Source organism: Lithobates pipiens, unplaced genomic scaffold (assembly GCF_037356315.1).
Source record: "Lithobates pipiens isolate NorthernLeopardFrog02 unplaced genomic scaffold, aLitPip1_a1.2 Scaffold_30, whole genome shotgun sequence".
Lineage (NCBI taxonomy): Eukaryota > Metazoa > Chordata > Amphibia > Anura > Ranidae > Lithobates > Lithobates pipiens.
In genome coordinates this window covers 165,748,890-165,762,121 of record NW_027507791.1, presented here as the reverse complement: position 1 = coordinate 165,762,121, position 13,232 = coordinate 165,748,890, and the positions used below count along the sequence as shown (strand labels likewise).

The following is a 13,232-nucleotide window of genomic DNA, read 5'->3' as shown; positions in this document are numbered from 1 at the left end:
GTAAGTTTGGCAGGGAAGTTCTAGGAGAGGTGACAGAAAGAAGAATGTCATCAGCGAATAAGGAAATCTTATGGGGGCAACCTGCTATTTCTATGCCCCTGATATCTGGATGAGCTCTTATTGCCTCCGCCAGTGGTTCTAGTGCCAACACAAAGAGAAGGGGTGACAGCGGACACCCCTGGAGGGTTCCCCTGCGGATATTAAAAATGGGGGATTCAAATCCGTAATACTTAATTTTTGCTCGGGGGGGAATCATATAGGGCTGACATCCAAGTCATAAAAGAAGTCCCGAATCCATAGTGCCGTAGGACAGACATTAGATAGGGCCAAGATAAGGAGTCACAGGCCTTATTTATATCAAAGGAGAGAAGCATGGATTCCAGAGAGGGCGCCTGGGCTATATGTTGGAGTTGAACTATACGTGTAATTGCATCTCCCGCCTGTCTCTGTGGTACGAAGCCAACCTGGTCTTTTTTTATTAAACGGGGGAGAAAAGAGTTTAGTCGAGTCGCCAAAATTTTTGTCAAGAGTTTCATATCTACATTGATGAGCGAGATAGGCCTGAAATTGGCCCAAGAGTGGTCACGGTCCGGTTTAGGAATCATCACCACATTTGCTGTCAGAAGATCTGGGAAGAGAGGGTAGCCATTTTTCACCGAATTGTACATTGCCACCAAGTGGGGAGCTACTACCGGTGCCAGCTTCCTATAATAAAGCGTGGTGTACCCATCAGGCCCAGGACGTTTTCCCACCTTAAGTTCTTTTATTGCTTGTAGAACTTCGGAAAGCTGAATATCCCTATCCATGAGGGTAACGTGGGCCCCCGTTGAGGATGGGAGCGAAAGACTTTCCAGGAAGTCTGCCGTGCCCTGAGCCGCATTTCCCTCTGGTGCCACGTATAGCTTCGCAAGGCGAAACCCAAATTCCTCCAGAACATGCTTCGGGTTCCCTGATAGGACATTGTTTCGGTCTCGTAGGGTTATCGGGTTCAGTTTAGGGGCAAAGGTTCGGAGTCTGTTGGCTAACATACGGTTTGGCTTATTTGCTCTCACATACCACTGCTGGCGGGACCAGCGTAGTATACGCTCAGAACCTTCAGTGAGACACAGATCAAGCTCCGATCTGGCCAGTTCCAGCAACTTACGGTTGCCCGGGGTGGGAAATTGTTTAAACTTCTCAGATAGTGACTCCAATCGGGACTCAAGCTCTTTTTTGTTTTATCTCTCTAGCCTTCTTACCTCAGCATTCAGTATGTCCTCCACAGTAGCGTACAGCCTGTGAACTCCGGTCCTCTCTGCCGATTTCCTGTCCCAGGCCTCAGGGGGGCTCCTCCGACACAAGATGAATGCGAGTGTGTCGCCGCTATCCGCGCGGCCCGCGGTACACGAGCGCGGAGGCTTCGGCGTCCTTGTAGGCCGCAAGATGGCGGCCGGCGTTCACTGGGTGTAGCAGGCCTCGGGCCCGATCACGGGATCGCACGGCCGCCCGGAGCCGCAAAACGGCAATAGGTATGTTCCGAGGACTCGCGGGGAATAGGCCAAGGTGCTCGCCGGCCAGGATACTGCCTAATAGCGGCCGATGGCTGAGGTTTAGTTCTCGGCCGGCGGAGCTCAGCGGAGATGCGTCCTCTCCCTAGCACTTCCGGTCACGCCCTCCCCTGATGTTCTTTAACAGGAGTTGAAGCTCTGGATGTTCTGTAAGTAAATGGTTCTGGGGTGGTTAGCCATGGCAACAGATGCAGTGGGTACATGGGATTAGGCCAATAAATGTTTGAGAAGAGTCTTCTGCCTGGGTGTTTCTCAAGTCTGGGAAAGGGGGTGGGGGGAGAAAGAAAAAGTAGAAACTCAAGTGTGCGCCACATACTGTGTGGAAAGCTATCCCAGTCGTGCAGATACAGGAAGGGAGGAACCATTATAGGTTTGTGTCTGTGACTGCAGCGGGAGACATGAGGCACAGCGCTAGCCATAGGTAGTCAAGAGCCTGCTAGGAATTATACAACAGTCAGCTACGGTCTAGGGACGGTGAAATGAACCTGAGTAGCGTGGGCAAGAAGAACTAACAACTGGTTGGTTCCACCACGAAAATATTGCAACAGTCTAATGCCGCGTACACACGACCAGACTTGGGTCCGACAGACTTTCGACGGAGTTCTGACAGACTTTCCGAATGAACGGACTTGGCCACACACAATCACACCAAAGTCCGACGGATTTCAACGTGATGACGTACGACTGGACTAGAATAAGGAAGTTCATAGCCAGTAGCCAATAGCTGCCCTTGCGTCGGTTTTTGTCCGTCGGACTAGCATACACACGAGCGGATTTCTCAGTAGGAAAAATTTGAAACATGTTCCATTTCTAAAGTCTGTTAGACTTTTGCAAATCAAAAGTCCGCTGCAGCTCACACACTATCGAATGGTCTGCCGGAATTGTTCCGTCTGACTTTTGATGTTGAAAAGTCTGGTCGTGTGTACGTGGCATTATAGATTACTGAAGATGGCAAACGGAGCCAAGGTGTGCTTGTGGGGCATAATAAACGCACCAACATGTGAACTAGGTAAGTTTCAGTCATTTAATCACCTCCGCTCCAAAAGGTTTTCCCCCCCTTCGTGATGGAGTATTTTTTGCCTTGTCATGTCCTCATTCATAGCATGGCTACCAACTAAGGACTGATATCTGAAACGTATAGAATGTTTTTTACGGCGTTGTACATGTCTTTTTCAATAAAGGAATTACATTTTTTGGATGTTTGGAGTGCTGACCAGCTCTTAACCTAAATCATGGTGCTTTGTTTCCCACCAATATTTTATTAAAACATTTTAAAATGGAACTAACATTTAAAATGTGCACATCAGGTGCACCACAGTTAAACTTTTTTATCCTTACAGAGACGCTGTCTCTGGTCACTCACAAAATGGTGGCCCACTCACCTCTGGTATTTAGCAAATTATAGGATTAGAACATTTTTGGTTAGATTCATTTTATGGCTCTGCTACTTTGGTGTGTGTGTAATAAATAAATAAATAAATATATATATATATATGTATCACCACTGCGCTTAAAATAAAGACACTAAGTAACAGCTGCCACTATATAAATATGTAATAATAATCAATATTCCTTATGTGTACACCACTAACTACACACTGCAAAGTATAAAAAAAAAGTGAATAAATATCTATACAATAAGCTAACAAAAAATATGTATGCATAAACACCCAGTGAGTCAAGTAACAAAGTGGCAATACCTCATATAAGTGAATCAAATATATCCAATAAATGAAGTGACACTGTGTCAGTCTCTTAAGGCTGGGTTCACACCGCTGCAGGTGAGAGATCCGGATGTGATTCGCACCGCAATGCAGTGCAAATCACATCCGATCTGTCTGTGCGATGCGAGTTCAGCCATACAGATAGTATGGCTGAATTCGCATCGCACCCGCCGCAAACTCGCACAGGACCCTTTTTTTGGTCCGCAGCAGAATCGGATCGCATGGGTGTTCACACCATGCGATCCGATTCCTGTCCGAGTTTGCAGATCGCACTGTGATATGCGGACTGGTCTGGGGGTGTCATTAAGATTTCATTGACACTCCCAGCAGTCCGCATAGGGCAGTGTGAACTGCCGGCGGGAGGCATGCGATGCGGGAAAACGCTGCGGATTCGCGGTGTTCCCGCATCGCTATGGTGTGAACCTAGCCTTATACATGAAAATAGTTCAGATCTGTGAACAATCAAATGAAATGAATGATGACCAGTGAATCTAAAATGATGTTCTTCCAAAAAAACACTCTTCCACCACACCACAGTGTTTGTGACTCCTACACCCCTTATGCTCTCGCCCTCCCCAGCTGTCCTACGCTTTCGTGTTTGGCTAAACGTACTTAGACCCTCATTTCCTGGGGTTTAAAATGGGGATCTCAAACTTCCAGTTATAAACAGGTGCATATCTGCTCATCCTCATAATGAGCTCCATAGGCAAATGAAAGAAAATGCTTCCGATAGTGTAATAAAGTAAACTTTTAATCACAGATCCCACTGCATTACGTTCACATCTAAAAATTCAAGAGCACGCCACAAGGTATAAAAACCACAACACTCCATGCATTTGATTTATTCATGGGATTGGCTACTTGGCAAGGTGGTCTTCCCTTTATTTCCTCAACTTCTGCAGATGGGCGGAGAAAAAACTTCCGCACATGCACACTCCCTGTGTCAACGTTACACCAATACCCCAGCCATTACAACATGATGCTCATAAACTATAATTCCTACAGCAGTCAGTGAATAAAATATATTTAAAAAAAATGCATTACCAAATTACGATTTATAAGCGCAACCTGACGGCAAGCAGGCATGTTATCTTGAATGTGTAAATAATAAGCTTGCTGCCAGTTTGCCCTTATAATCGTAATTTTGGTAATGCATTTTTTTATTCATTTTATTCACTGACTGCTATAGGAATTATAGTTTACGAGCATCATGTTGTAATGGCTGGGGTATTGGTGTAACGGGGACACGAAGTGCGCATATGCGGACGTTTTTTCTCCGCCCATCTGCAGAAGTTGAGGAAATAAAGGGAAGACCGCCTTGCCAAGTAGCCAATCCTATGAATAAGTCAGTCATGCCGAAACATGTCAGGCGATCATTTGAGTGAGGCTTGGGACGCTATACACGAGACGTGATGCACTATGCCGAACAGTGCACAGCGGGGACACAGAGTGGTGAGAGTACTATACACACTCGCAGACCCTGGGTCTGCCGTGACCATCTCATACCCAGTTACAGATGCATGGAGTGTTGTGGTTTTTATACCTTGTAGCGTGTTCTTGAATTTTTACATGAGCGTGTAATGCAGTGAGCTTTGTGATTAAACGTTTACTTTATTACACCATCAGAAGCATTTTCTTTCATTTGCGAGCTCATTACGAGGATGACCAATAAGATGTGCATCTGTTTATAACTGGAAGTTTGAGATCCCTATTTTAACCCCCAGGAAAAGAGGATCTAAGCGAGTTTAGTTAAACGTGAAAGTGTACGGCATATGCAGCTGGTGAGTGCGAGAGCATAAGGGGTGTGGAGTCACAAACACTGCGGTGTAGTGGAAGTGGTGTTTTTTGGAAGAACTTCATTCTCAACGTTTGAGATTCGCTGGCCATCATCCATTTCATTAGATTTTTCACAGATATGAACTATTTTCATGTGTTAAGAGACTGACACATTGTCACTTGATTATTGGATATTTTTGATTCACTTATGAGTTATTGACACTGTCACTTGATTCACTGTGTGTATGTATGTATGTGTGTATATATATAATATAATATAATTTTTTTATTTTTATTCAGGATTTATATAGCGCCAGCAATTTACGCAGCACTTCACAATATAGGAGACAATACAGTTACAATGCAATAAGATACAAGAGGATTAAGAGGGCCCTGCTTAGGAGAGTTTGCAATCTAATAGGGTGGGGCATGTGGTACAAAAGGTTATAACTGTCGGGAATGAGCTGATGGAAGTGGTAGGAGATTAGTTGGGGACATGATAGGCTTCCCTGAAGAGATGAGTTTTCAGGGATCGTCTGAAGGTAGCAAGAGTAGGGGATAGCCGGACCAGTGGAGTTAGCGAGTTCCAGAGGATGGGAGAGGCTCTGGAGAAATCCTGGAGATGAGCATGGGAGGAGGAGACAAGAGAGCTTGAGAGTAGGAGGTCTTGAGAAGAGCGGAGGGGACGATTTGGGTGATATTTGGAGAAAAGATTGGTGATGTAGCTCGGGGCAGAGTTGTGAATGGCTTTGTATGTTGTGGTTAGTATTTTGAATTTAATTCGCTGGGTGATTGGGAGCCAGTGTAGGGACTGGAGGAGAGAGTTGGCAGACACTGAGCGGTTAAGGTGGATAAGTCTGGCAGCAGCATTCATGGACTGAAGAGGCGATAGCCTATGGAGAGGCAGGCCAATAAGAAGGGAGTTGCAATAGTCAAGGTGAGAGATAACAAGGGAGCATGAATGAGGAGCTTGGTTGTTTCATTTGTTAAAAAGGGGCGAATTTTAGAGATTTTACGGAGGTGAATTCATCAAACTTTTGACAACGATTGGACTTGGGGCTGAAATGACAAGTCAGAGTCTAGAATTACACATAGTACCCTAGCGTGAGGGGAGGGCCTGATGGTTGCATTGTTGGTTTTGATGGAAAAGTCATGGAGGGGGGCATGTGCAGGGGGGAATATTAATAGCTCAGTTTTAGAGAGGTTTAGTTTAAGGAAATGGTGTGACATCCATGCTGATATGTCAGCAGGTTAGTAATGTGAGAGGAGACTGAAGGAGTGAGGTGATGGGCAGAGAACCAGGAAAGGGCAGAATCTCGGAGGCCAAGGGAATGTAGTTTGAGGAGGAGCGGGTGGTTATCAGTATCGAAGGCAGCAGAGAGGTCAAGTAGGAGTAGTATGGAGTAATGGCTGTTAGCTTTAGCAGTTAGTAGATCATTGGTGAGTTTTTTTAGTAAGGCAGTTTCTGTGGAGTACTGCGAGCGAAAATATATCTATATCATATACATACATACATATATATATATATATATATATATTCTCATTTTAGTGTGTGGGTGTAATTATCAATAAATGTCTTGTAGCTTTGACCATTTTCACAACTACAGTGTCTTGGCTTTCAGGTGAAGTTTCAGACTCTGACAGTAATAGTTCTTCATCCAGCTCTGATTCAGACTCTTCATCAGAAGAGGAAGAGTTTTTTGATGGATATGGCGATGATCTTATGGGAGATGAGGAAGACAGGGCTCGACTTGAACAGATGACTGAAAAAGAGAGAGAACAAGAGCTTTTCAACCGAATAGAGAAAAGAGAAGTTCTCAAGAGACGGTATGTTTTTAGACATGTTTGTAGACATTTTAAAGCAGAACTTTATTATTATTATTAAAGTGGAGCATATACCTGTATGATTGCCTTGGCGATCTGAATGGGATTTTGCCCATCACCCCCTTGCCTGCAACTTCCTGGGACACATCACAGAAGGCTGTGGGTCCATTGAGAAAGTGCAACGCTACTCATGGATGCACAGTGGGAAGCTGGATGTGAAGCACCAGGATGCCACAGCTGACTTCCCACATCCAAGATGGTGGCTCAGAGGACCTTAAGGTCAGCAAAGAACAAGCATGGATAAGGGCAGGGCTGGATCCCTGGACTGATAAATGTATGTTTACTAAAGGTCAGCAGCTCCAGTAGTTGTAGCTGCTGACTTTTATTTTTATTTTTCTAGGGCAATATTCCTATGTATATATATATATCTATTCTTTAAAAAAAATTGCCATGGTTTTTAAATGGATAAAATACATTAGACTCGTATATATGTGGGTTATATTGCTGCCCAGAAGAAAAACCTATTGGGAGGGGGGAGCCATTTCCCTATAGTGTATTTTTCTGTGCCTGCTGTACAGCCTTGTTTAGTTTGGTATCATGGAGGTAAGTCCTCTATCTGCAGCTCTGCCAGATCAAGATTTCTTGTGTGGATTTCTTTTAGCCCAGTTAACCAACCAGCACAGTGTTTTCTACAACCCCAATTCCCAAAAAAATAGGCGCTGCGTAAAATCGGCATAAAAAGAGAATGCAATAATTTGCAAATCTTATAAACCCATGTTTAAACTGAGAAATGTACAATTTTAAGAAAGAGAAGGTAATTTTGAAATTCATGGCAGCAACGTGTCTCAAAGTTGAGACAGGGCAGCAGAGCTGGCAAAGTGGGTGGTGCTAACAAGGAAGAACTGGTAGAACATTTTGCAACTAATTAAGTGTATTGGCAACAAGTCAGTAATATGACTAGGTATGAAAAGCATCTTGTATTAGCAGAGTGTCTCAGAAGTTCACCAGTCTGAAAATCTGCATTTAAAAATTGACACACATGATCCTATCTTGATATTTCTGTTCTCGCGTTTCAAAGCCACAAAATCATATTGGCTATTAAATTTAATCTCAAGTGAAACATCCTATTGCTTTATATCCTAAAACCTACTATGAATTGAATAAAGCTGAAGACTACTACACCTTCTGTAAATTGGGCAATAGAAACAAAACAAAATGTTTGTACATTGGAGTCTTGAATTGCTTGATGAAATTGTTTATTGTCAAAGCCATTGATCAAGGAAGACACGTTCTTCTGAAACGCGTTTATTGTCAAAGCCAGACAAACATGGAATGCATCAAATGAGGAAGGGAATTGGGGGATTTCTATGGTAAGAATCGGATGAGAGAATTGTAAACCAAAGTATAAAAAAATAAAATTTTTAATAAGTTTAAACGAAGTTAAGAGCACATAAATATGTATCTCAATAAAGACGTAGGTACAAATTCATATATAAGGTGGTCATAACAAGCAGGTCAGTTTCCAAAAACAAAGCCAATGCACATTTCCCCGACATGTTTCGCTGAAATGCTTCTTCAGGGGTTGTGCAAAGTACATCAGCAATTTTAAGAAAAACTGTATAAGTATGAAAGAAATATAATACAATGAGCATAAATCCAAATAATCATTACACTGCATATAGAAATCAGAGTATATGTAGGGCGTTACAGAAAGCCCTGCTTACCCCGCAAGGGAATCCACCCCAGACCGCCACCACCAAAAATTTGGGACTGAACTATTAACCCCAGAATAGGGGACCTCAAGTAGTCAGAGGACACACAAAGGTTAAGCTATACATATAAATATAGAAGGTTAAAGGGAATCAGAATTGATGGTAATAAACTCCAAGAGGGGCTTTATTTTAAAACCAAAAAGAAATGGACATGGAGGGGAGGGCTAGATCTCAAGCAGCCCGCCAAGTATTAGCGAGATGTCTTTCTGTAAAAAACAGGTAACAGTAATGAGTATGTATATTGTTAAGAGTATGTAGGAAATAAATTTAAAAAGTAAATATAGGAGATCCCTAAGAGATAGCGAAGTTAATTCAAAATGATTGTTTTTGTATTATATTGTAAAAATGACAGAGTACAACTACCAGTTTAAAAAAAAAAAAATGGAAAAAAAGGACAGACAGTAAAAAAAGAAAAAAGTCTCAATATAAAAAATGTGTACATAGAAACATTATGGACAAGTAGGAAATAGATGTAATTAAACCATACAAAGTTAACACAAGAGCAAAAGGAAGTTCCTATAGACTAGCCCGACGGTTCTGGCGGTGGAAATGCCAGAGTGGCTTTGTAGTGTCCTCCATCGAGTCGGCATCTGACGTCACCGACGCAGACTAACGCCGGCTAAACAACTACAATACCCAGGGCTCCACGCGGCAAAGATGGACGGCACCGGGCAGTATGCCAGCACCAATGGGGTTACCGTGACCGGCACAGCGCCCTCCCCTGTCACGCCCAAGGACCCAGGCAAAATCTCGAAGCCAATGCAGATGGTGAACAGAGGCGGCAACGCCAGCCACGCAGCCTTGGGAGCATGATGGTCCCTAGCAGGGAGTGCAAGGCACAAAAGAGGGCTTCCGGTGACATATTCACTAGAAGCCCTGCGTGTCCATATGACCACCACGGGCATCCCCATAGAGTGGCAGAACAGGCCGAGGGGCAGCGGCAGGGGTAGGCAGAGACACAAGCTGGATAACAGGTTAACGACAGGCATAGTCTAAGGACCACCAGCATCCATGATATGTTGGAATGCGGAACATATACTTTACATATACTTTACATATGAATACAATCTTAATACAATAATACCGTATACAAAGCAATCATCATCAATTATAATTTATACCATTAAACAATACTGATAATAAGAAATATAATCAAAGAAAAAAATAAAAATAAACTATCTGACAAACATGGAACGCATTTCACAAGAATGTGTCTTCCTTGATCAATGGCTTTGACAATAAAGAATTTCATCAAGCAATTCAAGACCATTTTGTTTTGTGTCTATTGCTGTGGATGCTGGTGAGCCGAGGTATGCACCTGGTTTCTGTTTGCACCAGTGGGCAGCCTGGAGCCTGGTTCTACTTCTCGTTTTTGGCTATAAATTGGGCAGCCCACAAGGCTTTGGTATGTGGATTTTTTTGATTTGAACTGTTTTCTAGATTGAAAAAATCCCACAATTAACTTGACGCCAAAACCAAAGACTAACACTGTTGTCCAACAACATAAACGCTCCACTACCTCAGCTACCTTTTTTTTTTTTCTAAGATCGAACAAGCCCATATTGAACTGAATATACACTTGACTACAAGAGCAGAAAAGTCTTTGTTGGGCAAATTATTATTTTTTACCTGGAAAAACAAGCCAGGTTTAATGTTGGTTAACAGACTCCTTGTTCCCAGACCTGCGCATTACCTAAGCTCAAACGATATAATAGTAGCCTTTCTCAGATACATGTCCTTCAAGAATTTCATGATTTCTACACTGACTTTTTTATAGCAAACAAAAAAGCTGATGATTGTTCGTCACTTCCACAATTTTTTAGCATTCATTTTTCTACTTTCGCCCACACATCAGGATCTAAGGTATCAGCCTTTTACTTGGAAAGAACTTTTTTAAAACTGTCAACTTTATCTACTCCTAAATTCCATCACCCAGATGGGCTTCCCAATCGCTAGTATAAAAAATTTGATTACTTTTACAATGCTGTGAAAGTATTTGTCCCTTGGTTTTTTTTTTTGCATCTTTGTGACATTATATGATTCAGCTCATCAAACAAATTTAAATGTAAATACATCTTTTATTTTTATTTTTTTAATTCAGTTGCTAAGACGGAAAAGCTCTCCAAACCTGCTTGGCCCTGTGTGGAAAAAAGTATTTCTCTTGCGTTCACCAACTGACAGCTCCTTTTAGACCATTGGGTTGTTGCGCCACCTTCAGGAGAGGACTAGGCATAACATGTTAACGTGATAAAAAAACTAGAACTTTCTAGTTCCGCCCAACGGGCAGTCCCTTAGGTGACAACCCCTTAGCCTGTTATTGCAGCTTCAGGTTTTTTCTGCCTAGTGAATGAAAGGGACCTAGGGACCCTGCGGGCCCATCAGTGCGTGGATTTTTTTGCAGAAGCGTTGCTTTTTGCGCAAGATTAAAGATCCTGTGATCTGCTATTGACAGGCTGGATACTCTTATCCTTTTTAGTCTCCCCAGCCTGGCCAGTGAGTGTGTGCAGACCAGAGCTCCGCCTTGGGTTGGCCACGACATGCCCCAGCTCCAGGGGCGGTCGGTGAGCGTAAATGCTTCGGAGCACACATATGACTGGGCTACTGATGTCTGCATCAGTGTGCCGAGCCAGCAGCCACCCTGTACTGATCGGAGAGTGGGTTTGTGATGGAATGTCTCCCAGCTCTTCAGGATATGGTATACAGTGCCCGGCAGACATTTTTGGTGTGACAAGGAGAAGCATGCTCTGTGGCCATTTTCCTGTAGTTCGGCTGACATTTTCCCTGTGAATATGTCCTTTTATACTGGACGCATGGCGGCCATTTTCTTGAAGCCTGAACATGGTTTTTGGTCAGTTTCAGTGCCATTCAGAGCAGCTCTGGACAGCGTGGTGTGGTCTCCTATGCATCGGTTTGCTGACACTGGACACATGTACTCTTAGCTGGATGACACAGAAGCCAGTCAGGGTGGTGAGTCCTGCGGGAAAGAGCCCCTCAGCCAGCAGCACTTAGGAGGGTAGGACCATCACTGTCATAAGTCCCCAACAGGTGGCAGACAGGGTAGGGTCAGCATGGCTTCAGAAACTGGTGTTTCTTCCCCCGAAATCCAGGCAATTGCAACCGGTTTTCCTGCAGACAGTACGGTTCCTCTGGACGCTTTGTCGGTGGTCCTCAATTAGTTTGTTGCCAAGATGGAGGCGTTGCGTGGGCGCAAAGGTGGTAAAAAACAGCTTCTGCCCCCCCCGTCCTCTGGGGAGAGCTCTGACGCAGACTCTGGCCCTGCTGAGGCTGGTGACCCCTGTTCTGTCATTTCAGATGACGCTCACCAGGACCGATCGGACAATGAGAATGAGTCCCCGTCTGGGTCTGTGCGCGACAGAGCGCTTGTTGGAGCACTTATCACAGCTGTGCGTGATACCCTTTAGATTTAGGAGCCAGCGGATCCATCTGCTGATGTACTGGTCCCTTTTGGGTCCCGCAAGCCCGCTCGTTCACCTAAGGTGTTCCCGTATCTGACTTGATAAGTTAATTTACAAGGGATGGCGTCGACCGTAACGGACCTTTTCGGTCCCCAAATACATGGCGGTGTTTTACTCCTTTGAGGAGAGCCTTCTCAAAAAGTGGTTGGCTCCTCTGGTCGTGGACCCCCCCCCCCCCCCCAGTATCCAGGTTAAACAAAGTAACCACGATCCTGGTAGAGCGGACTCCTGCCTTTAAGGATCCCACGGACAGGAAGGCAGAGGCAGTGGCTCGTAAGGAATGAGCCACTAGTCTCATAGTTGACTCCAGAACTGTAAACAAGGAGTTTATGGTTGTGGGGTCAACTATGCGACCAGTACTGGCATCCGCACTTGTGTCTCAGACACTCACTGAGTGGGCAAAACTTTTGCACCGTGAATTGGGGGAGCAACAGGCTTCTCCTGTCTGCGTGGAGCTAGCAGACCAATTAGTGCAAGGCCTTAAGTACATTTGTGACGGGGCCCTGGACACTCTCCCTCTGTTATCCAGGGCTTCTGTGTCAGCTGTGGTGCTGAGGTGCCTTATTTGGCTAAAATGCTGGTCTGCTGACCAGGCATCTAAGAAAGCCCTGATGGATCTTCCCTTCCTTGGCGACCGACTCTTTGGAGTCTCATTAGATATTATTAAAAATGCTACAGGTTATAAGAGTACGCTACTCCCACTGGCCAGGAAGGCTAAGGAGCCACGCCGTAGGCAGGGGCCCTCATTTTCCGCTCGCAAACAGCTTTTTTTGTCCACTCGGGGCTGCGTCTAAGTGTCTACAGCCCAACAGGACAACTCCTGAAGGACCAAAGCATCCCTGGAAACTCAAGCCTGTGAGCAAAAGTGCCACCGCATGAAGGTTTGCCCCACCCGCAACATGGGTGGGGGTTCACCTTCGGGAGTTTGCAGCCCGGTGGGCCTCTCGGCTGGCTGACCAATAGGTCTGCGATCAGATTTCCTCGGGCTACAAGATAGAGTTCCTCTCTTGGCCGTGAAACAGGTTCTTCCCCTCTAGCATATTCGTACTCCCGGGAGGCCCTATTGGGGGCGGTAAGGGACCTGCTGAGTCGCGGGGTGATAGTACCTGTTCT

General features: G+C 44.6%; 1 protein-coding gene across 1 annotated transcript in view; it reads left to right on the top strand.

Annotated features, from left to right (window-relative positions):
- The window catches only part of RTF1 (RTF1 homolog, Paf1/RNA polymerase II complex component), a 520,646-nt gene that overhangs the window by 139,731 nt on the left and 367,683 nt on the right, over nucleotides 1-13,232 (top strand). The window contains exon 4 of the mRNA XM_077465048.1: nucleotides 6,670-6,874. Coding sequence (XP_077321174.1) covers nucleotides 6,670-6,874 — 205 coding nt within the window. The remainder of the gene's footprint in view (nucleotides 1-6,669; nucleotides 6,875-13,232) is intronic.